Below are 26,104 nucleotides of genomic sequence, written 5' to 3' on the forward strand. Positions count from 1 at the left end.
CAAAAACACATTTGTTCTTCTCCATCGTTCAAGAAACAAGTTAGTTTGAGGCAGTTTTTTTTGTTTGTTTGTTTTTGCTTTTTTTTTTTTTTTTTTTTTTGTCTTTTTGCCTTTTCTAGGGCCGCTTTCCATGACACATGGAGGTTCCCAGGCTAGGGGTCTAATCAGAGCTATAGCCACTGGCCTACGCCACAGGCACAGCAACACCAGATCCGAGCCAAGTCTGCAACCTACACCACAGCTCACGGCAACGCTGGATCCTTAACCCACCGAGCAAGGCCAGGGATCGAACCTGAAACCTCATGGTTCCTAGTCAGATTCATTAACCACTGTGCCATGACGGGAACTCCAAGGCAGTTTTTGTTTATTCGGGAAGACCTGCTTGAGCAGTAAGATGGCCATCAAATTGGCTGAGGGGGAGTTCCCTGGTGGCTCAGCAGGTTAAGGATCTGGCATTGTAATTGCTGTGCCTCGGGTTTCCACATGCTGAGAGTGCAACCAAAAAAAAAAAAAAAAAAAAAAAAAAAACCCCAAAACCAAAACAACAAAAACCCAAATCCCCCCCAAAGATATGGAGTTCTCTTGTGGCAGGGTTAAGTATCCAGTGTTGTCACTGAAGCAGCTCAGGTCACGGTTGTGGCAGGGGTTTGATCCCTGGCCTGGGATCTTCCACATGGCCAAGCAAAACAAAAGAAAAACAAAAAAGACAAAAACAAGAGTGGCTGAGGGAAGTGGAGCCAAGGTCCCCAGAGGAGAGTTCATCTTGCATATCAGGGTCTTTGGGTAGGGGGACCAGCACCATGTCCAGAGGTGGCCATTCAGGCTCCCAGCTCACAGGGCAAGTGAAGCCTTAGACTGAAAAATAAAAGCCTTAGACTGAAAAATAAAAGCCTTGGAGCCCTTTGCCTGTGGAGAGGTTCCAACCTGCTGTGATCTCTGTTCAGTAGCTCCTGGTGATATGCCCTACAGGCAAGGAAATGTTCTCTGTCCAGCATGTGGCAGAAGAAAAAAAATTGGAAAAAAAAAAAAAGCATGTTTAGCGTGTAAAGAACTTTGGGGCAAAAAGCCCAATTTCAAATCCAATCCTGTTACATCCTAGCCTTGAGATTTAATCTTCCTCAGTGGGACAGCTTACTTTTCAGTATTACCAGGGCACTAATGCCTACCGTGTATGATTTTGAGAAGGATTAAATCAACAGGAGCTAACATGTGGAGATGACGAGTCTTTCTCTGATATTGGGACTTTCTGGGGCTCACCATAGATGCTTTCATTCTCTCTTTCATTCTCTCTCTCTCTCTTTTTTTTTTTTTTTTGTCTTTTTAGGGCTGCACCCACAGCATATGGAGGTTCCCAGGCTAGGGGTCAATTCAGAGCTGCAACTTCCAACCTACAACACAGCCACAGCAACATCAGACCCGAGCCATGTCTGCAAACTACACCACAGCTCATGGCAACCCGGGATATTTAACCCAATGAGCAAGGCCAGGGATTGAACCCCAGTCCTCATGGATACTAGTCAGGTTTGTAACTGCTGAGCCACAGCAGGAACTCCCTAGGCTTTCATTCTTTAGCCTCATTTGCAGTGGGGAAGAATTGTACCTATTTTCTGTTCTGTATATTTGACTTGAGACCCATTCTAAATTATTAATTTTTACAACCCAAACAACAATGAGTATCTTCTGCAAAATTCCCTGGTAGGCTGCCAGCGCTAGATCAGTTGTTATTTCTATCATATACTCTGCCTACCTGCCTTCAGTATAATGACATTATGCACCTTTATTTGATATAAAAACATTTAATATAGGTTCTCTCTTATTCCCTCCTGCTGCTGAAGCCCGGCTTCTGTGCACCGACCCTGAATTGACTCTCAGAGGCAGAGTTTTGGGTGAAGGAGAAAAGAATAGTTTTATTGCTTTGCCGGGCAAAGGGGGCCACAGCAGGCTCATACCTTCAAAACTGGGAGGATGTGGTGAGGAGGTTGATAGTAGTGGTTCCAGGGCGGGGATGCTGAGAAGGCTCAGGGTGTGTGTGGGGGGCTGTTTTCCTTTAATGGGGGTCTCAGGAAGGGTCTTCTGATTTGTTTCTGGGGTTCCTTTAATCCAGCCTCAGGGGCTCTCCTGATGAGCATCTGTGGTTCTCAAGATTATCTGTCTTCTCTCTGGAAAGAAGAATGCTTCATCAAGCAGTTAACATCTTCCACTTGTTGGGGGTTTTCCTCCTGCAGAAGAGCTCAAAGATATTGCTACGTGTATCTGTGTCCAGGAGACTCATAGGATCCTGCTTGGTTTCAATAGGATTGGACCTCAGAGAAAAACATGCGTTTTCATTTTCTCCCTCTTAAGAATATGTCAGGAGTTCCCTTTGTGGCGAAGTGGAAACAAATCCAACCAGGATCCATGAGGTTGCGGGTTTGATCCCTGGCCTTGCTCCGTGGGCTAAGGATTTGGCGTTGCTGTGAGCTGTGATGTAGGTTGCAGATGCAGCTCAGATCCCTCGTTCCTGTGGCTGTGGTGTAGGCTGGAGCTACAGCTCCGATTACACCCCTAGCCTGGGAACCTCCATGTGCCGCAGGTGCAGTCTTAGAAAAGATAAGACCAAAAAATGAAAAAGAATATGTCTTTAGTTTTGTGCAGGAAAACAAACAAAAAATGATTCTGGGAAAGAAATTTTCTTCTGTAAGAAAAGGAATATGACTCACCATCCAGTCCTACAAAGATTAAGCCACTTGTCACTCTAGAGTCACTGTCGTCACGGACCTACGGACACCCTGAAAAGGGTTCCGGACCAAGAATAGGATGAAGCACTTTTTGTGCTTTGGGGAAACAAGCAAAACAGACACTCAGATAATTATATTTCAGAAAAAAACAAATGTATAAACCTGGATTCTTGCATCTCCCCATATTTAGAGAAGCAGTGAAATCATTAGCTGAGATATCTTAGAGTTCCCACCATGGCACAGTGGGTTAAGGATCCCAGCATTGCTGCAGCTGTGGCATAGGTCACAAGTGTGGCTCAGGTTGGATTCCTGGCCTGGGAACTTTCATATGCCATGAGTGCTGTCAAAAAAAAAAAAATTTAACTGAGATATCTGTTCCTTATGACTAGCGTACCTGCTGCTGAGATGTGAACAGGATTGCATGTCTTCCTTCACCAAAATCGCACATATCCTGGCCTCTCCTCCCCAACTTTTCAGAAAAGTTCTGCAGAGCTATGGAGGCTGTCTCCCAGGCTATCATCCTCCATAAGACACTGAGTAAAACTCAACACAGAGCTCTCACATAATGTGGTTTTTCTCAGTCAACACTGCCAGGATTACTAATCTAGACTAACTAACAAAAGCTTGAGTTCTTGGTGGCATAATTTCCAAAATTCTGCCAAATATATCAATGTTTTTATGACTGAAGACCAATGTAAGAAAATTCAGAGCATGGTCTGCAATGTATTTCTCAAAAGTAGTGGGGTTTTTTTTTTGCTTTTTAGGGCTGCACCCATGGCATATGGAGGTTCCCAGGCTAGGCATCTAATCGGAGCTACAGCTGCCAGCCTACACCATAGCCACAGCCACACCAGATCGGAGCCGTGTCTGTGACTTACACCACAGCTCACGGCAACGCTGGATCCTTAACCCAATGATCGAGGCCAGGGATCGAACCTGCAAGCTCATGGTGTCTAGTTGGACTCATTTCTGCTGTGCCACAAAGGGAACTCCTCAAAAGAAGTAGTTCTTTCTCTAATTAAATGAATCAAATAAAGTGTTTTATATATACTTTGTTTATTAGGAAAAACATGACACTATTATCTTTAGTTTCTCTGCGATTTCTACAATTTTTACCTAAACTGGTATTGATTAAAAATAAATACACGGGGAGTTCCTGTCATGGCACAGTGATTAACGAATCTGTCTAGGAACCATGAGGTTGCGGGTTCGGTCCCTGGCCTTGCTCAGTGGGTTGGGGATCCAGCGTTGCCGTGAGCTGTGGTGTCAGTTGCAGATGCGGCTCGGATCCCGCTTTGCTGTGGCTCTGGTATAGGCCAGTGACTATGGTTCCCATTAGACCCCTAGCCTGGGAATCTCCATATGCCGCAGGAGCAGCCCTAGAAAAGGCAAAAAGGCAAAAAGCCAAAAAAAAAAAAAAAAAAAGTAAAATACACTGGAGTTCCCATCATGGCTCATTGGTAATGAACCTGACTATTATCCATGAGGTTGCGGGCTTGATTCACCCCTTAGCCTGGAAATTTCCATATGCCTCAGGGGCAGCCCTATAAAGACACAACTGTGACAGAGTTCACAAAAACAGAGTTGGCAAAAATCATTGGACTGTCCACTTCCTTTGAGTGATTTAATTCAGCTCAAAGTTATTTGAAAACACCTTGCAAATCCTGTGAGGAAGGTTTTTCAGTGCCATTCCTATCATTATCCAACATTTTGCTTCTCTCTGTTTTTGTTTGTTTGTTTGTTTGTTTGTTTGTCTTTTTCTAGGGTCGCATCTGTGGCATATGGAGGTTCCCAGGCTAGGGGTCTAATCAGAGCCAGGGCCACAGCAACACTGCATCCGAGCTGCGTCTTCGACCTACATCATGGGTTACGGCAATGCCAGATCCTTAACCCACTGAGCGAGTCCAGGGATCAAACCTGAAACCTCATGGTTCCTGGTCGGATTCATTAACCACTGAGCCATGATGGGAACTTCCAACATTTTGCTTCTCTATTAACGCTTCCTCAAAGCATGCTTCCGGCTAAATTGCACAGGGAATTTCTTTGTTGTGTTGAGCTGAATCTACCATTTTCATTTTAGAGGTTCTGTTTAGTACCTGAGTCACCAACCTTAGTCCCTTGGAAATTTTTGCCTTTTTTTACATTATTTACTAAGCTTTCTCTGCTTGTTATATAGTTTCTTTCCTTTTTTTTTTTTTTTTTTAAGTTTATCCCCAGAGTTTTCAGTTAAGGAAAGTCTGGACTCAGGTGCTTAAATGATACTGAACAACTCCAAATAAATCCATTAGAAAATCTTTATAAGAAAAAATTTAAGTGTGTTCCTTAAAGTATAAAATAAAGAAAAATGGAGTTCTAGTCATATTTGTTGAGAAAAATATACTAAAGCATGAGAAAAATATACTTTTACAACATATCACAGGAAGATGTGGAAATTCCCCCAAATATAATATATATTTTAAATTCAGAAATAGTTCCTAATTATGTTTGATTATTCTAAAGCCTCTAGACTTGCTCTAAGCAAAACAATCTTTCCTTCTTACAAACCAAGTTATCATCTCACACAGATCATTTAATTTCTAACAGATAAAAGTGCTTTCTAATGTGAAAATTCGGGGCAGTCAAGTTAAAGAAAGATTTTTGTTCCTAGTCTTAATTGCAGAATCATCTGCTTGTCTAATAAATCCTGAGAACATCCCTTTATTACTTAAGCTTTCAATTAACTCTTCCTTCTTGCATGTTACTTCAGAGACTGTAAAGAATGATATTCAAGAGACTTCTCATTTTTTCCAAATTAAATTTTCACAATAAAATAATGAGTCCTATTGGAAATGCATCATGAAATGTCAAAAAAAAAAGACGAAAAAGAGTAAGAAAATCTTTACGAAGAGAGAAATCAGGGCAATGTAAAGTTGATAGTGAAATTTTCTTTTTTTTGTTTTGTTTTGTTTGTTTGTTTGTCTTTTAGGCCCGCAACCACAGCATGTGGAGGTTCCCAGGCTAGGGGTCAAATTGGAGCTGTAGCCTCCAGCCTATGCCAGAGCCATAGCAAAACCAGATCCTAGCCGCGTCTGCAAACTACACCACAGCTCACGGCAACGCCGGATCCTTAACCCACTGAGCAAGGGCAGAGATCGAACCTGCAACCTCATGGTTCCTAATCGGATTCGTTTCCACTGAGCCACGACAGGAACTCTGATAGTGAAACTTTCAAATGACAACCCCTGTTTCCTTTCCTCAGAGTTGAATTAACTGTGAAACTACCTATGAAACACGTTCAACCTGTGTCCTAGAAAGTCTCAGTGGGAATGAGCACCAGTTAGTTACCTTTGTGGTAACTGGCCTTTTAATGGGTTCTCTACTGGTTCCTTCCCTTCCCTAGCTCACACCCTTCACTTCCTTACCGGCGGTCCCTGAGATCATCTCCCTAACAAACTACAAAAAATCCTTTTCTTGAAATCTGCTTCCCAATGAGCCCACAGAAGCCCACAGCCTCCATATCTGTCTATGCCATGCCATGTCTTCCCAAACAACAGCTGTGCTCCTAGGCTGCCCAGGATGCCAAATGCTAGCTAGTAATGACCACTCCGAAACTCCCTCCATTCTCTGTGCTCTCCCCCAGCCAACACTGGTCCCTTCTACACCCCTGCCCCCAGCATTCTGATCTTGGCTGAGAAACTGGACAAATAGATTAGACTGTGACATTCAGACACAGCTCATTTGGGTAGAAATAACGTCATAGGGAAATCATTTATATAATGTGACCCAGTCCTACACATAGCACAGGGTTCTACATCCAATCTCTTGGGATAGAACATGATGGGAGATAACATGATAAAAATCATGTACAGATGTGAATGCCTGGGTCACTTTGCTGCACAACAGAAACTGGTACAACATTGTAGATCAACTATACTTCAATAAAAAAAAATTAAGGGCTTGTGCTAGGTTTTTCAATCACTACCTCAGTGACCTCAGTCAAATAATCTTTCAGGTTCAACGTTGTCATCAGTGATGTAAAGTCAACAATACCTAAGGGACAAGTGCACTGAGTTAGAGGGTCTAAAAGTCTCTGAGATTTGGAAAACTAAGGATGAATAGGATACCACGTTCAAACAAACTTCCTGTTTTAAAGGTTGCCTTCGGTGATGGCAAAGCCTGATGTTTCAAAGCTCAGATCACCAAGGAGTTCCCGTCATGGCTCAGTGGTTAATGAATCCTACTAGGAACCATGAGACCGTGGGTTCGATCCCTGGCCTCGCTGCATGGGTTAATGATTCGGTGTTGCTGTGAGCTGTGGTGTAGGTTGCAGACATGGCTTGGATCCCACGTTGCTGTGGCTGTGGCATAGGCCGGTGGCTATGGCTCCGATTGGACCCCTAGCCTGGGAACTCCGCAGGAGCGGCCCAAGAAATGACAAAAAGACAAAAAAAAAAAAAAAAAAGCTCAGATCACCAAGTAGAGCGATATGCAGAGATAAAAGAGCCCTAATACATTGTTGGTGGGAATAAAAATAAGTACTTCCCTTCTAGAGAATAGCCATCTGAGACGATTTAGTCCAATTGAGCACATGCAGACAAACAATTCTAAGCCTGGGTATGTATTGCAGAGAAGTTCGCATGAAAGTTCACAAGAGGTTGCATGCACCAATGTACATCACAGTGGTTCCTGATGGAGGGATGAAAGCATGGGCAGGTGCGTAGGTAGGATGTGATGGAGGCACCCCAGTAGCTGTGAGGAAACAATCCACCAGACATTTACCCAACAATGCAGATAGAGCTGGAAAACCACAGGGCTGAGTGGGGGAAAAATAAAAGAGCCAGAATATAAACTATAATGCCATTTACATTTATTAAATATATATGCAGAGAAAAACAATGCACATCTTCAAAACATATATAAGTAAGGCATATATATATCAAACGTTAGAATGTGTGCCTTTGGCAGGAGAAGGGAAGATAGAAATTGTTATAAAAGTTCATGAATTAACCATCCAATCAATAAGTATGCAGGAGAGGGGTCTTGCCCACACTTGTGATAGCAATAAACTAGGGAGTGTGATGAACTCAACTTTTCATTCTCAAAGTCAAAAATGAATGGACAAATGATTGAATAAATGACTTGGTCTTAGACCCTGATTATCTGGATTTTAATTTTCTCTCTACCGCTTACTAGCTTGATTGAATGTTCATTTTCACAAGCATAAAATGTGAATAATACTATTGCCTACCTCATAGGCTCATTGTGACGGTTAAATTAAATTCATATGAAGCACTTAGTGTGGTACCTGGCATATGATAAGAGCACAGTGAATATTGGAGATTATTATCAATAATCTAAAGTGATACATCACACAATTTAGCTGGTAGAGAAGTAGTTTCTGTTCGGAGGAGGAGAGATGAGCAGAGAGGTTTTTTGAGGCTCCACTGCTCCTCACCCATGAATACAGGAGATGATGAGAACTTCGTATTTCCAGCGACCAACGAACTGTCAATGCAGATTTTCCAAAAAGACCCGTGGAGGAGGAAGCAGGCCAGTTGCTCTTCTGCAGGCAACTCTCTCGGCTTTGCCGTGGACAGGATGACAGGGGGTTGGAGCAGTGGTCTGGGGGAGCTGAGGTTCAGACAGAGCTGGCTTCACAGGGAGCATGGGTTGTGTGCAAGTGTAAGTAGCCTTTTCGGAAACTCCTCTGCTACCAGGAGCTCACTGTCCAGAACGGCTGTGGGCTCTTCCTTAGAGTCTTACCCTACTTGCCAGAAAGCTACAAAAAGGAAACCACTTAGACAGGGTGAGGGCAGGTTACTGGGAATGGCAGCTGGGAAAAAAACGGAACACAGCCAATATGGGGGTCATCAGGCGTGCTGGAGGGTGGGCTCCCAAGACTGTCCCCACAGTGTGGTTGGCTCCATGGTTTGGGCTGCTCCCAGGAGGATGGGTACAAACAACCTCCGAAGTAGCCTTTGCAAGAATCATGTAGTGACAGACCGAGAGGCAGTAATGGTAGAAACACTGCAGCAACACGACCTCCACATGAATGTCTGTCTTGTCAGGCACAGGACCCGAGCAGAACAGGAAAACAGCGTTGTCTTTTGTGAAATAACTCTCTCACGGTCAACAGCTCCCCAGTGAACTCCTGCAAGCAGGCAGGGACTCGGTTTTTTTAAATTATTGTTCTTTTTTCTCCCCACATGTTAAAAAAATTAAGCAGAAAGGGATAAAACCTGATTCAGGAAGTAATGTACGCATTAAATAAAACTGAGGTTGAAAAATTGTCACACCATTCTATTTCCCCATGATTCTTCTTTATTTGGCTGTGAAACACTGGAGCACGTTAGCATTGCTGTCAGCTTAATGGAAGGCATTAAAGGCTCTAACAGTGGTGCAGAAACTGTAGGTAAAGCTCTCCTAGGCCGGGTGTTTGTGAGTACTGCGATGTTACACGCCTGCAGGAAACTTTTTTTAGTCCATAAGGGAAACACTAAGACGGCAAAAATATGGGTTAAACCTGGTAAAGGTTAAATCTAGCAAGTGATTAGCACCAGCGTTTCAGAAAACTTCAGCCCCGGTCTGTGTTTTCACTTCTGCTCCATCTTCATTGCTGCAAAAGAAAAGCGTCGTCAGATTAACGGAGATGGGTAATTGTAAACCGCTATGCCCCCAAATGTAACCATTCATATTCAGTATAACATCTCATGTAGAGCAGGAATTTTTTTTTTTTTTTTTCCGCAGTAGCTGTTTTCTTGTTATACAGTTAATAGCAGGATAAAGGCATGGAGCTGTACCTTGACATTAGACCCTGATCTAGAGAGAGAGAGAGTGAGAAAGAGCATTCAGCAGAGCAGTTCTGGCCTCCCACATTGGGCAATGGTGGCTTTGAGAAGCTGGGCCACCGCAAGGAGAGCAGCCCTGCCGTATCCCACGTGCAACTCCCCACCCTTCCATTGCTTAGCTGCTGCCCAAACCCTTTCCTTCAGCATTGACGGCATTAACCCCTGAAATGTAACGTCTAAAGCATGGAGGAGACAAGATAAAGTGAAGTGGGATTGGATTAAGTCCCAGGTTTTGCAAAATGGAGCATTACAAAAAGACAGAGCCAGTAAATGAAGCTCTTGCCTTTTTTTCATATATTGATCCAATCGGTTTTATAAGGCGGCTACACAAGCTACACAAGATAGTGTGATTTCAATGATTTCTCTATCCATCAGTCTGTATGTTCCCATTTAATGGGGTTACACTGTCTGGAGGAGATAAGATAAACAGGTCACCCTGATACCAGAGATAAGATATCAGTTGAGACAAAAGAAAATCCCAGAGATGAGAGCAGAAGAAAAATTTTGTTCTAAAACTGTACTCTAAACAGAACAAGGTGATGCAATGGTACCCACGGAAGGAAACGACCATAACTTTGTTACTTCCAGGTGCCGATGCACGGCTGTCAGTAAGGCCTCCCAAAAGGGCTGATGGAAAATAAGGGAGGTCAGTTGAGCTTTTGCAGGTAGTGTTCTCTGTCTTGTCCAGGGCTGGATCACAGGGTTAAGAAGCCATGGTCCGAGAGACGTGCGCCTCAGAGCTGGCTCCCGGGGGAACGGGGGTATGTGCAAGGCGTAGGAAAGCAGACAGGAAACCCGCATGGGGCACGGCCACGTGGCAGAGTAGGATGGAGAAACAGCGAGGAGAACTACATTTGTTAGAGTAGAAGGAAGGGGTGGAGAAAAAGGGGCTAATATAAGGGGTGGCTCCCCTCCAGCCCTGATGTGCTCTGGCCCTAGTCCTAGAATAAGTGAGTGGGAGCTTCCATCATCTGGAATTCTCTGAGGCTGTAGAATGAAAGGAGAAAATGACTCAGTGACATCTCCTTTTCTTTCTAACAAGTAAAAACTATTTCCTTCTTAAATTTTCCTAAGAGTAGCAACCTTGGGTTGCTACAAGAGATTTAAAGAAATCATCATTCAGCTAACACTTATTACAGGCTATGCATTTAGATGCTAAGCACTTTACATGCATGAATGCGGATCTTCACCATAATCCTTTGATCTCATTTTACAGAGGATGATATTGAAGCTCCAAAGATTAACTATTGCGCCCAAGGCCAGAGTATGTGAAATTAAACCCCAGTTTGTTCCATGTCCCCTATTTGCTTTTGTTGTTCACTAGTCATTAGGGTGTTGTGGCCATATTAAAACATCTATCGTGTCTAGCTTACAGATGTAAACTCTTTGCTACCAGAGGAGTTTAAACAGAAGATTTATAAGGATCTACTTGTAGACAGGGTTATAATATTCAATAAAATATTGGATGAAATGCCCTCTCAATTCTCTTTCAAAGGTAATATTTCATAATTACACTTTTTTTTTGCCTTTTTTAGGGGCCGTACCCACAGTTTATGGAGGTCCCATATTCCCAGACTAGGGGTCGAATCAGAGCTATAGACACCAGCCTACGCCACAGCCACAGCACAGTCAGATCCGAGCCGCATCTGCGATCTACACCACAGCTCACAGCAATGCTTGATCCTTAACCCACTGAGCGAGGCCAGAGATTGAACCAGCAACCTCATGGTCACCAGTCGGATTCATTTCCACTGCCCACAACAGCCACAACAGGAACTCCATATACAAATAATTAGATCGTGTTGAAGAGGAATTCATACTCGGACACCATGCAGGCAAACTCAGCACTATTTCTCAGCTCTGCCTGAAACCACTGGAAGATCCAAGGAATATTTGGTATCACAATGCAGGAGCTAGTTTGAAATGACACATTATGCCATGATAGGTAGTCCTGATTTTTGGGACATTTTGTGACATTTTTAACTCTACCAATCTCAATATAGGTAAAGAGCTAAATTACTTAGTAAAAACAAATGTTGGAACATTTAAGAAAGATGAAGGTCATTAATAAAATAAATAAATCCTTATGCTCAGACTAGCCTCTTGCCAGTGAAGGGTCAGTATTGTATTATATTACCAGTGGAACAACACACTTATTTTGGATAAGAAAATGTAAATGCAAAAGAACTTAAGTCATTTGGAAAATTACAATTTTGAAGGGAATCACATTCCAAATTTTGTTTTGTTTAGCGTTAACTTGGAGTAATAAGTGACATAGTGTTGTGAAACTTTAAGCCAATATGACAGAAAGCACTTTTTAAAGAATGTGCTGTGTAATTTGATTTTTTATTCCCTTTTAAGACAAAACCAACTGTGAATATTCCTATCCACAAAACGAAAGCAAAATGATCTACATATGTGTTCTTGTAAATATGAAACCAGACTTCATGTACTCTGAGCAAAAAGTAATTTCCAGAAAATGTATATCGTAATTTATTAACTACTATATATTCTTTTTTTTCCTGAAAGATGTTAAATGTATTTTAGGAGTTCTCTGGTGGCCTAGCTGTTAAGCATCTGGCATTGTCACCGCTGTGGTGAGGGTTCTGTCCCTCTCCTGGAAACTTCCAATGCCATGGACACAGCCAAAAGATTTTTGTTTTTTTTCTTTTGTCTTTTTAGGGCCGCACCCACAGCATATGGCGGTTCCCAGGCTAAGGGTGGAATTGAAGCTGTAGCTGCTGGCCTGCACCACAACCACAGCAACGTAGGATCCAGTCCATGTCTGTGACCTACACCACAGCTCACTGCAACGCTGGATCCTTAACCCACTGAGTGAGGCCAGGGATCAAACCCTAGTCCTCATGGATTCTAGTCTGGTTTGTTAACCACTGAGGCATGACGGAAACTCCCCACAGATTTTTTTTCTTTTTTTTAAGTATATTTTGGACATTTATATAACTACTAACTTTGGGGTAAAAATTCAAGATCTAGGAGTTCCCATTGTGGCTCTGCAGGTTAAGAATCTGACCGGCATCCATGAGGATGCAGGTTCTATCCCTAGGCCTCGTTCAGTGGGTTAAGGATCCTGTGTTGCCCTGAGCTGTGGTGTAGGTCGAAGATGCAACTCGGCTCAGATCTGATGTTGCTGTGGCTACAGCGTAGGCCAGCAGCTGTAGCTCTGATTAAACCCCTAGACTGGGAACCTCCGTATGCCACAGGAGCAGCCCTAAAAAGCAAAAAAAAAAAAAAAATCTAGTATCAACATTTATTATCCATAAGCAAGAAGCAATAGAACTAAGTAAGATCTTCAGTAACTAAGATTCTGTAAAGGTAGCCTGGTAGGTGGAGAATGAGAGGCTAATGAACTCCAGGGAACACAGCATCAGATCTGGGGTCAAAAATATTTAATATCTGGATGACCTGAGCTCCAAATAAATTAATTGACTCTGATTCTATTATTTTTGTTTGTTGAGCTTGAAAAACCAGCACACACAGGAATGTCTCTCCTTCTACTTGCTAGCTTCTGTTTCGCTTTACCACATGTCACTACAATACAAAACCCAACATTAATTTATAGAGGTGACTTTGAAGGAGAAACCCCAATGTGTCAACCCTCCACCTCTATTGTAATATTTTCAATTGAGTCCCTAGAAAAGAAAAATCAGTGAGACTTGTTTCTTTGGCTGTCTTAGCATCAGCCCCTCTGATTTCAGTTCTGCCTCTGGGTCGGTCGCAGGTGTAAGGACCAACAGAAATTTTTAAAAAAAGGCTTGATTTTCCTTGTTGAAAACAAGGGCAGAGATTTCCCTCCTTGGTTCTTATAGCATTTATTCTGGAAAACTTGTCTTTATAAATACATCCTTCTCTCTTTGAAATGTAGAAAAATCCTTTTGAAAACTAGGTGGGCATTTTGTCAGCTTTAAGACTCAGGAAATTCTTTCTCAAGGACTTAAGAACCATCTCCTTTGAAGGCAAACATCCAAGGGAGATAACAGCCTTATCTTCTAGTTTCTCCTAGTGTCTGAGGGAAGGTAGGACCCTAACTTTAGCTGACACCTGGCTCTAAGTTGTAAAACCACCCCCTGTCATAAAGATTTGAGACTTTTATTTTCCTTTTATGTAACGCCAGTGAACTAACACAGAGGGTCACCTCCAATCACCAGGTGATTTATGGTGAACTGTGTGTAATAAATAGAACTTGTCGGGTCCTCTTACTTGAGGGTAAACTGAATTATTGTTTATCTTCAGAATATATATATATAATGGGTTAAACCTACTTGGCTATATGAAGGGTGATATTTCTTCTGTCTTTTTAATCTCTTAGTGTTTGTGACATTCTGGCTCAATGCTTATTCAGTGTACATTCTGCTTATTCAATATACATTCTGGTTCACTGCTAATCTAGTAATAAAAGTGTTTTTCTTTCTCTACTACCTTTGTGAAAGGGACTTCTGGGTTGGCAAAAAAAATTTTTGTTAATTTTCCTTAACAGAGGGACACAGGAAGGTCACGTTGGGGGTCACTGATCCAAATCTGGAGGCAAGAATGTCCTTTTCTTTATTGATCCTTGCCCACCTGGATGCCTGGGCAAGGTGGCTGTCCTCTCAGGTATTCATATTAGGTGTCTTTATAAGACAAATCTACCCAGATCCTGTATAGCCAGTTGTCGACCAAAGCATATGAACCTTTTAATCGATAGGTATTAATATCCAGATTCCAAGTTCTTGCCTAAGGTTACAACCTTGAACATGGCATTCCAAGATTTATCAAAGCTTGATTTTGATAAATAATATTTATGGGAAATTGCCTGAAGGAAATAGAGTGGACCCATTCCTCTTGATCATTTCATTTTTACCCTTGAATCAAACCAGAAAATGAGAGTGGCTTCCGTGGATAAATATTTTTCCTTTTCAGTGTTCTCATCTGGAGAATAAAGGAATGAGACACTTGTCCCATAATTAGAACCTGAGACACCAAGGGAGGTTCTGAAAGTCAAAATAAATGGACACACAAAAAAATTATATACAACAAGGAGAAAGCCAGCCATAGACAGTCATTTTTCCAGCAGAACTATGATCTTGCCAACCCTTAAATGTTTATCCACAGTCTACAAAGGGAAGGAATAAGAGTACAGGAGAAGGATTTGCTTAGTATGTGTTTCATGGGCAGCTAGTGAATGATTAGCTCTCCAGTTGTGTTAATAACCAGTGGATCTGAAAGATCAGAACCAAATGCATCTAATCATGTTTTTGGAAATCAACTGACCCTCAGGTTAAAAATGAAATAGACCTAGTGCCACATCTAGCAGGTGATCTGAAGAGCAGTGGGTCTCTTTGTAATTTCATTCCCTAGCATGACCTTCATAGTTAAACCTATAGAGAGAGATGTATAGACTGCTGCTGGATCAGAGTTGCTGAATTCACCAGACATGATGACTATAATCAGAAATAATTGTTGCCACTAGAATTTAATTTTTTTCTAGGTAACTGTGATCAGAAACCATTTATCTCAGATGGAGCGTTTGCTTTAAATTAGATGGCGTTAGAAATACACCTGCTTGGAAATCACACCCTTGGTGTCAACAGCTGACATCTATGAAAGTGACCTTCTTTAAAAATTGGTCAGCCAGCTGATTACAATGGTTAAATTGATTATTTAGGGAATTTCAACCTCTTATTTGAGAGTTAATCAATGGCCCAACACTTTCTAAAGTGCCATATAAAATGCTAAATTAAACATTCTTTGGAACATATGAGTCCCCAGACCCAGACAAAGGCTATGCCCAACCCTAGCCTATGTATTTTCCAAATTTTGTATGGAACAGCAAAGGAAAAAGAAACAAATATTAGGTTTCACTAAGAGAATTAGAGTGAATCTCAATGTAGACCAAATCTCTCAAAATTAATCTACTGTAGGTTAAAATACAGGTACAAATTTTATGATATTAGGTACAAAGAACATGCGACTTAAATTTTTATTAAGTCAAGACATTCCCAAATTTCCCTTTGTGGCACAGTGGAAACAAACTTGACTAGTATCCAGGAGGATTCGAGTTCAATCCCTGGCCTTGCTCAGTGGGTGGGGGATCCAGCGTTGCTGTGAGCTGTGCTGTAGGTCGCAGACGCAGCTCAAATCCTGCATTGCTGTGGCTCTGGCGTAGGCCGGTGGCTACAGCTCTGACCTGACCCCTAGCCTGGGAACTTCCCTGTGCCTCAGGTGGGGGCCTAAAAAGCAAAAAACAAAACAAAACATTCCCCGAAGCAACATGTTTTACTTTCAAATTTTTGTTTCCAAGGTGGATCTGATTGGCTTTTATAGATTGCAAATGAAGGAGCTAGAATTTGAGGATCTCAACTCCTGCTGTACAGTTAAACCACTCACAGAGATTCTAAACCTGCCTTTGCCTACCTCTAGAGATTTTTTTTTTTTTTTAATGTCCACACCCATGGCAGAGGGAAGTTCCTAGGCCAGGGACTGAATCCGAGCTGCTACTGTGACCTACACCTCAGCTGCAGCAACACCAGATGCTTAACCCACTACACCAGGCCAGGGATTGAATTTGCTCTGCCACAGAGACAAGCAGGATCATTAACCCGCTGTATCACAGCAGGAACTCCCAGTTTTCTTGTTTGATGCTTTGCAGGTAAATAAATATCAAAGAGAAGGTTTGAAGAAAATATTCAAGTAAATATTGCAATCTAACCACATGTCATAAGGAATTATAAAAAATTGTTAAATTGCTCCCAGATGTGCCGGTGTTACTAAGAAGTAAAATATAGCAGAGTAGATGCATAAAATGGTAGTTTGCATAATTATTTGAGTTTCTTTTAATACTAACAGTTAACCTCTCAAAATTGTAAAATTTCAAACTTCAGGGGGTTTTTTAATGGTGTTTTTCTAAATACTCTAAACATGAGAGTTGAAATCATTTTTTAGCAATCTTATATTTGGCTTCAGTTTCACCTCTAGGGTTGTGATAATTGGTGAAAAAAAAAAATACAAGAAGTTCCTGTTGTGATGCAGTGGAAACAAATCCGACTAGGAACCATGAGGTTGCGGGTTCAATATCTGGCCTTGTTTAGTGGGTTAACGATCTGGCGTTGCTGTGAGCTGTGTTGTGTAGGCCACAGACGGGCTCGGATCCAGCATTATTGTGGCTGTGGCATAGGCCGACACAGCAGCTAAAACTCTGATTAGACCCCTAGCCTGGGAATATCCATATGCCGCAAATGCGGTCCTAAAAAGCAAAAAAAAAAAAAAAAAAAAAAGCAAAAACTACAATACTACATCTACCCTGTTCTTCTAAGCAACAGTCTTTAGCATTACCTAACATACAGAATTTCTTAATTCAGCATTTACTATTTGAACAACCGATTCTCTTTTTTTTAATTTATGTTTTTGGAGTACAGTTGATTTACACCATTGCGTTATTTACACTATTTCTCCTACACGGCACAGTGTGTCACTTATATATACATATACATTATTTTTAAATTTTTTTTCTTTTTCTCCTTCTTTTTGATCTCACCTGTGGCAAAGGAAAATTCCCAGGCCCGGGATGAAACCAGTGCCAAAGTCGTCACCCAAACCACCACAGAGACAACACTGGATCCTTTACCCACGGCATCATGGGAGAATCCTCATATTCTTTTCCATTATGGTTTATCACAGGATATTGAATAAATAGTTCCCTGTGTCATACAGTAGGAGGGCCTTGTTCTGATTTTCTATTATTATGTAGAAATACTCTTATTTGTATCTCCAGCCTTTGTAAACTTGAACCATTTTCATATTTAAAATAGAGCATTTGACTTTGTTTTTTAACATTCATCTAAATCTGCAAAATGTATTCAAACTTTCTCCTGTTGTTGGACATATAGGTTTGTCCAATTCTTTTAACTATTACACAACTTGCCACCATCACAGTGAAAGGACTAGCATATTTGATGAAGAATTAATCTCGGAGTTCCTGTCGTGGTGCAGTGGTTAATGAATCCGACTAGGAAACCATGAGGTTGCGGGTTTGGTCCCTGGCCTTGCTCAGTGGGTTAAAGACCCAGCGTTGCCATGAGCTGTGGTGTAGGTCACAGATGCGGCTTGGATCCCATGTTGCTGTGGCTCTGGGTAGGCCGGTGGCTACAGCTCCGATTGGACCCCTAGCCTGGGAAACTCCATATGCCGCGGGAGCAGCCCAAGAAATGGAAAAAAAAAAAAAAAAAGAATTAATCTCCTTAAAAAGTAAAGGGAGTTTGTAATTCAATAATCAAAATATTACCAGACCATGGAGTTCACATTGTAGCACAGCAGAAACAAATCCGAATAGTATCCATGAGGCCAGGGTTCAATCCCTGGCCTCATTCAGGGGGTTAAGGATCCATTGTTGCCATGAGCTGCAGTGTAGGTCACAGACACAGCTCGGGTATGGCGTTGCTGTGGCTGTGGTGTAGGCTGGCAGCTACAACTCCTATCAACCCCTAGCCTGGGAACCTCCATATGCCACAGGTGCGGCCCTAAAAAAAAAAAAAAAAAAAAAAAAGCAAAAAGATAAAATAAAAATATCACCAAACTGATAAATGCATAACATGATGCAAAAGCAAAACAGAAAAATACAGAATTTTTAAAATGCAAATAAAAATGAAAGACAGTGTCCCTTTTTAAATTGCGAGGATTTTAAAAGAGAAAAAGGCTTAAGTAGTATAGAGATTTAGATAACGATAGCTGGATAGAGGAAGGTAGGTTAAGAGTACAGGCTTGGGACAATTATATCTGGATTCCATTCCTGACTGTGCAGACACTTGTCAGCTATTTGACTTTAGGCAATAAACGGATTCCCTCAGTTCCAGTTTCTTCATCTGTAAAATGGGGACAATAATACTTAACTAACAATGTTTTGTGGCGATTAAGTAAAATACTGCATACAAAGTGCATAACATGTTAACCTACAGTAAACTCCCAATAAAGTAGTAGTTATAATAATTCTCACTCCTGGCAACTGTGCACAGAAATGGGCATTATCACAGGCTTCTGGTAGGGTGAATTGCTACAGCTGTTCCATAATGCAACTTGCCTACACATATCAAAAGTTTTCCATATGTCCGTACTCATTAAACCAATAATCGTGGTTTAAAAAAACCAGAGATACAGTTAAGGATATAAAATTACACCTGTTCCTAACATGCCTTTAGATTTTAATGATGAAAGTTATAGCAGAGCGGCACATCGGTCCTGTATGATAGAGATTTTGAAATCTGCAGAAATTTCAGGGATGACTTTTTTATCAAAAGGGGATAATATGCCCTAAATTGTGGAAAATATCCTTCGAGGAAACATTCAGATTTTATTTAGAATTTTAATTGTAATTTCATTATTCCTATCACTCTTTTATATCTTTTTTTCCTAAACTCGAAGGCTACAAAATTGAACATTCCTCCTTTGTGAGGGTATCTGAAATGAATGAATGAGCTCCTTTATTACCTTCTTAAAGATAAGTCCTTTTAAAAGCACTGTTTTTCCCCTCACATTTACCACTTTGTTTGTTCAATTATTCTTGCTCTTAATTAACACAAAATTTAAAAAAAAATTTTTTGCAAGATTTGTTCATCTCTTGGTATTGCATTTATAAAAGTAAAAAGGATTTTTAATTTATTTTTTGTCTGTCGGCTCAAAATGTGATTGTGGATTAACAGTAGTATGAAATTTGGAGACTATGTTTGAAACAGTATGCTTTTGCCTGTAGGCTATCCACCATATGCAAAATTCACTTAAGGGTTGGGAAACTGAGCTACCAAGAGGTACTGGGACCTCTAACTCAGAAGACACAGGTAAGGAGTTCCTGCAGTAGCTTGGCAGTAACTAACCTGAACAGTATCCGTGAGGACCCAGGTTCCATCCCTGGCCTCGCTCAGTGGGTTAAGGATCTGGCTTGCTGTGAGCTGTGGTGTAGGTCGCAGATGTGGCTTGGATCGCATGTTGCTGTGGCTGTAGCATAGGCCAGCATCTATAGCTCTGATTCAACCCCTAGCGTGGGAACTTCTATATGCTGCAAGTATGGCCTTAAAAAGACAAAAAAAAAAAAAAAAAAAAAAAAAAAGAAGAAGAAGAAGAAGAAGAAGAAGAAGACACATATAAGTATTATGGGACATCCACTGACCCTCTAGAAAAGAGAAGACAATAGTGGTGTCACATACGAATCCAAAGAGAAAATCACAAACACAGACAGGATAGAAGTTAGTTTGTGATCAAGGCGCTACCCACACAGGGCCCTCTAGTACCCCCTTCCCCTTTGAGACACAACAAGAATTTACTCATGTAACTATCAGATGCTTCTGAGCAAGACAGAGTAGACTAGTTCATTCTTTCTTTAAAATAAAAAACCACATGATTTTATTAATATTTAAAAAAATAAGATTGGCTTATTTCTACAATCTAATATCACACAGAAATGAATAACCAGATCTCCAACTGTATCTTACATTTACCTCTTTGGAATCAAGGGTTTCATATTCAGGAATAGGCACCATTGGATGACTCAGCTTCACAGAAAAGATGCCCAGGATAGGACCAGGGGTAGAAGGAGAAATAAATGTTGAAATTTTGTTATAGTTGATAGTTAAACAATGATGTTAAGTCTATTATTGCTGACAGTAGATTCTAACAAGTGTAAACATTAAGATTTGATCGTTATTAAAAACAAAGGAAGATATTCTTAACATAGGAAAAGATTTTAGCAGATGGTGAATACTTGGAGCCTCAGATCACATCTTATTTATCTCTGAGTCCCACATAAACTCTAACAGGGCTTGGCACACAGCACAGACAGTTATTAAATGCTAACTGAATGAATGGGAGTTCCGGTGGTGACTCAGCAGTAATGAACCCTACTAGCATCCACGAGGATGTGAGTTCGACCTCTGGCCTCCTTCACTGGATCCGGTGTTGCCATGAGCTGTGGTATAGTCACAGATGTGGCTTGGATCTGGAGTTGCTGTGGCTGTGCTGTAGGCCAGCAGCTACAGCTCTAATTCAACCCCTACCTAGCCTGGGAGCTTCCATATGCTGCAGGCACAGCCTTAAAAAGACAAAAAAAAAAAAAAAGCTTACTGAATGAATGAATGGTTAAAACACACTGACAGAGATCACAGAGAGAATATGACCTTAAATTTATGTTTCAACTCTCACAAGAGGCCTCAGATTGAAGAGTTCCAAAGCAAAAGAGGTAAATCATGCTCAGACCTGCAGGAAATGCAGATGCATCTGCAGATAGTACAAGCTTATGTGAAACGGAAAACATTGTACCTTATTGTAAACATCAGTAATCTCAAAACACAGGGACTTCGTAAACATTGAGATCTTACTAGATGGGGCTATCATAATGCAGTTTGCAACACAGTGATATTTTAACAGAGGGAGGTTGTTGTGATTATATAGGACTTTTTATTATTGCAACGGGTCTTCCGAGCATGACACATACCCTTAAACCTATTAAGAGAGAAGAAAGTCATAGATATACAAGTGAAAGAGACAGAACAAGGCGCACAGATAAGAAGAGAGCAATCATTTGTAATAAATCTCTTTACCCCCTTTATTTTTGACCATCTCTCCTCACTCCAGTTTTAGGGTAACCAGCATACCTGATTTGCCAGGAATGTTCTTAGGTTCTACCACTGTCCTGGGCAAATCTGAGCTATGGAAACCATCAGCCCCCTTTCACTCTCAACCTGGCCCTGATTTGATCACTAAATCACTGGATCAGTGACCAGCCCCTGATGCTCCAGGGCCATTCAGAGGGTCCCAGCAATGTACACTTGGCCCCAAGAGGACACTAAGAGGACACCATTAGTGGTGCCTGGGAGGCCAAGGAGGTCCCACCTCCTGTTCCCTGAAGCATCCCTCTGTTCCAGCTGATTTTCAAGAATGGAGCCTGCTTTCATTTAAAGCTTTTTTTTTTTTTTTTTTTTTTTAAGGGTTGCACCCACAGTATGTGGAGATTCCCAGGCTAGGGGTTGAATCGGAGCTGTAGCTGCTGGCCTATGCCACAGCCACAGCAACGCAGGATCTGAGCCATATCTGTGATCTACACCACAGCTCACAGCAATGCTAGACCCTTAGCCCACTGAGCGAGGCCAGGGGTTGAACCTGCGTCCTCGTGGATGCTAGTCAGATTCGTGAACCACTGAGCCACGATGGGGACTCCTTAAAGCTATTTCTTCATTACCTCCCATCCATTACCCCATGTTCCAGCTATGAAATCCTCTGGTGTCATAATATCACAACTCCCACCTGCCTGAGACCATTAGTTAATGTGGAAGTACGATCTGGCCTCAGAGCCAATGAAATCCAAAGAGCTTTCTAAAAACCAGCTGAAAGCACCTACTTTCTCCTGCTCATCAGGGTTCCTTGAGATTCTCAACCTGGCTTAAGATCAGTTGCTACATCCTGCTTCAAAGGCCCAACCCAGACAGACTAAGTGGTATGATAATCATATGAATCACTGGCATTTGTACAATGTCACATCCCCATTCTCCTAGACCCCTAAGATGGAATAGGACAAACATCCCCAAATTGGAAAATGTTGGAAAAATAATTGAGTGATGATGTGGTATCTATTTTACATCCTATTCCATCTTTCCAATATAGATATGCATTCATTTAAATCCATTTTATTTTAATCTTGAACTTCAAAAACTATGTCGTAACTCTCCTAATTCACAAAAGAGAACGGCAAATGACTGATCCTAATACACTGGTAATCCCCAAATCATTTATATTTGGCTTTGGAATGCTTTCTTCTCTTTATTGTCTTGGTCACAATAGATTTGCTTTTTTATTTTCCTCCAGGTGACCAATAACATGACCCAACCTGATCAGATTTTTATGTCAACAAATATCACCATGGCTGATGGGCAGACTGTAGGTATGGGAGGTGGGAATGGAAGATATTTAAGTAATCAGAAGTGTTGCCTCAGTGAATAGAATTAATTCCAGTTTTCCTGGTGACTCGAGGCTCCTCTACCAAGTAGACAGGTTGATATTTTGTTGATTCGGGAAGAAAAATTGGGAAATGGTTCGGGGGAGTCATAAAGTTGGTAGGTGTGCTGAATGCAGAGTTTCTATAAAGTATGAGGGCTAGAGATATTGTGTGGGAAGAACAAACACGGTGTGAACATCTGCTCACAGTCAGAATGGGAGTGATGACCCTAAAACACTGAAACAAATCTCGTCTAAGTGGATGGCTTGCAGCGAGTCGGTGGACACAGGAAGACAAAGAGAGTCCTCTAACTCTGTTTACTTGGTGGTGAGTATTCTGGAGAATTATTATTTTGTTTCCAAAAGGAAAAAAAAACCTGGAAAGTTATTAATTTTATCATCGGGGATTTATTCAACATAGACAGATCAATGAAATGGAAAGCTCAGGTGAAATGAGACAAGACAGCCTTTAATCCTGGATGGAAACGCCAGTCCTGGATATCGTGTAACAGATTCATCAGACCTTTGCTCACTCACCACTGTGGGCTAATCAACAAGCCGTAATTGAATGAAACCTTCGGTTGAGTTTTATTACACTCTTGATCACAGCTGCCACCAAAAGAATAGAAAGCCTTGTGGTGTGTTCGCCATCAGCGTAGGGCTTTCTTATAAATGTCACGGCTGCTCCAGCGCTAACCCAAACTTCTCCGACAAAGACAGACAAAACGCCCTCCAACCAACTGGAGCTATGAGACCCTTACAGCTGGAGCAAGAGAAAATATGCCAAATGAGGTGGAATCGCTTAATTCCGTCTTCGTCTACCTGAGCAATGGAATTCGGAGTTCTGGCTTGTGTGAAGCCGCGATGCCTCCTGTGTGAAGTAGATTGAAGTAGATTTCTTTGCCTGCCAGAAATGATGGAGCTGAGGAAGTGTTGCAAGAAATGTTCCCATTTTAAAACTGCCGAGAGTGCTACACCTGCTCTTTGGGATTGCTTTTTAGCTGAACCGCATCCCCTGGTAAACCTCCTTCACTCCATTTGTCTTCCGGAAGCTGTCCCCGCTCCCCACCGCCTACTTCTGTCCCCCGCTGAGATCTGTGAACTACTCAAGCTAGAATGTAACCTTCTTAAGAGTCTCTCTCAAAAATAGATGTGACAATTCCTGTAGTGATACTGACATTAAACACAGTTTTTTCATGAGTCACCATGGGCCTGTGAGCCACTGGAAGTCCTGTGGGTTGGATGCTCTTCATCTTAAGTCTTTTGTACCTGGCACGGGGACCACCAGTACCGAGAGGACAAGGGTTGTGTATTGGGTAAATAAATTAGTAACGAGAGAGAGAAGGAGTGAAATAGAGAAAGGAGAGTATTCTGAGTTGCAAAACGAAAGCAATCCGTACGAGTAAAGAATTAGTAGTATTTACCACCTTCCCCCCAAGTCTCCTTATCTGTGAGACACTTTGCAAACTAGAGATGTTTGAACCACCACTAATGCCCATGTGTGTTCTGTTTGACTCTCAGGATTCTTCTGCTTACGTCAGACAGAGGAAGACAAACATCATGTGATATCATTTATATGTGGAATCTAAAAAAAATGGTATAAATGAACTTATTTACAAAACAGAAATAGACTCACAGGCATAGGAAACAAACTTATGGATACCAAAAGAGAAAGGGGGAGGACAGAGTAGGAGTTTGGGATTAGCAAATACCCACCACTAGACATCAAATAGATAAACAACAAGGACCTACTGTATAGCCCAGGGAACCATATTCAGTATCTTGTAATAACCTATAATGTACACCTGAAACTGATACAACATTGAAAATGAACCATCCTTTAAAAACGACAAAAATATTAGTAATAATAGAAAAATGAATTTAGTTGTCTGTGTTTGAGTCCACAGATTCTACTTGTGGGTTTGTGTCCCTTTCTCTTGAGCTGCTCCAGGGTCCTGCAGCAGGAGACCTGCCATCGTCTTGATCTGTGCAGTGCTGCCCCTTTCAGATGAAGCTAATCCCCAAGTCAGCACAGGTGCCCACCGCGCCTACAGAGGGAGGCCCAGGGTCCGAGGTCACCTATGATCAGACTTATACATAAATGTCTGGTGTACTTCACTCATCTATGGGGTCTGCCTGGCCATACAAAGCCTTTGAGTCTTTAGTCCCTGATTTGCAATGTAACCCAAAGGAAGCACCAGGAGAGTCCTGTTAATTTCAGACTCTGACACAGTAGGTCCAGGGAGGGGCCTGAGCATCTGCATTGCTAATGGGACTCAGCCGATGCCAACATTCCAGGGGTTGAGGAGTGAGACCACAGCCGAGATTTTTGTATGAACTGATGGAACTGATGCTTTTCAAATTATTTATTCACAACTGAAACGAGCCATATTCACAATGTCCTAATGAATTCAGTTGCGCTGAAGTCGTGTAATTAAATACTTTACCACTGGTCTATTTTGTTGAGTATGTGCTCACGTGCCATTTTGCCGGGTGTTGGAAACGTAACAGTGAACAAACAGACATCATTCCTGCTCTTAAGAGACTGCAGTGCAGTATGAGTGGCAGATATTAAACTATATAATTGGGATTATATGGAAACAAACACAAAATAATGTGTTCTGAAGGACAAGTTCAGAGTGCTGCGAGGGTTCATGACAGATTAATTGGACCTGGCCTGGAAGGAAGAAGGAATCTCCGTGAGAGGCTGGACTCTCCAGGTAAGTCTCTTAGGAGTCATAAGAACGACGGAGTTCATGTGTGTATGTGTGGGGGGGAAATAGCTGAAAAGAAATTGCCATTGGGCTGATGGGAAGATGGGGGGACATTCAGAGTAGATGGGCAACGTGGGTGAGAAAATCAGGAACCCGGGCTAGAGAATTACCATGAGGGATTCTGCCTGTACCCACTCCACTTCAGACGCCAAGGAGCAAGCCCTTGAAAGTGTTCACTAAATGAATCAAGGCTGTTAAATATGAGTTTGCCTCATTTCTCAGAAACACCGCAAGCTGCTTGAGACAGGGCTCACATGCTAGCTCTAGCTGATAGATTGCATTGCTCAAGATTCTACGTCTGGACCAAAACATGCCCAAAGCTCTGAGTTTGTCCTTCACAAAGGCAGTCCCTGCTTTATGCTATGAGGACACAGCTGCTTCCATGACAGTCAGAAACATGCCACTCCCACCACATGTCTTAAAGAGTTCATTCACATTAGCTGTTTTTTGTTTTTTTATTGTTAATTATAAAACAACTTCAGTAGCTTGAATTTTTTTTTTCTTTTTCCAGCTGCACCTGGGGCATATGGAAGCTCCTGGGCTAGGAGCCCAATCAGATCCTCAGCTGCAGGCCTACACCACAGCCCCAGCAACACCAGATCCAAGGCACATCTGTGACCTATACCACAGCTTCAGCAATGCTGGATCCTTAACCCACTGAGTGGGGCCAGGGATTGACCCTGCATCCTCATGGATACTATGTTGGGTTCTTAACCCCCTGAGCCACAACTGGAAGTCCTCGAATATTTCTTTTTAAAATTTAAAGGTACAGCATCTTTTTTTTTGGTGATGCCCAAGGGTTTGTACAATTGTCTAT

General features: G+C 41.7%; 1 protein-coding gene across 50 annotated transcripts in view; it reads right to left on the bottom strand.

The window, feature by feature from the left end:
• Positions 1-7,541: 7,541 nt before the first annotated feature.
• MLIP (muscular LMNA interacting protein) overlaps positions 7,542-26,104 on the bottom strand; it is a 240,337-nt gene continuing 221,774 nt past the window's right edge. For 36 of the 50 annotated variants that reach the window (XM_021098546.2, XM_084966926.1, XM_021098542.2 and 33 more), the window contains 2 exons: positions 20,026-20,079; positions 7,542-9,312 (listed from right to left, as the gene is read on the bottom strand). In XM_021098546.2, coding sequence (XP_020954205.2) covers positions 9,307-9,312; positions 20,026-20,079 — 60 coding nt within the window. In that variant the 3' untranslated portion in view covers positions 7,542-9,306. The remainder of the gene's footprint in view (positions 9,313-20,025; positions 20,080-26,104) is intronic. The other 14 variants (XM_084966921.1, XM_084966930.1, XM_084966935.1 and 11 more) reach the window with 1 other exon arrangement.

Source organism: Sus scrofa, chromosome 7 (assembly GCF_054392235.1).
Source record: "Sus scrofa isolate SSC_HxYL_T2T_F1_AM1 chromosome 7, Sscrofa_HxYL_maternal_Yorkshire_Landrace_v2.0, whole genome shotgun sequence".
In the NCBI taxonomy this organism is placed as follows: Eukaryota; Metazoa; Chordata; class Mammalia; order Artiodactyla; family Suidae; genus Sus; species Sus scrofa.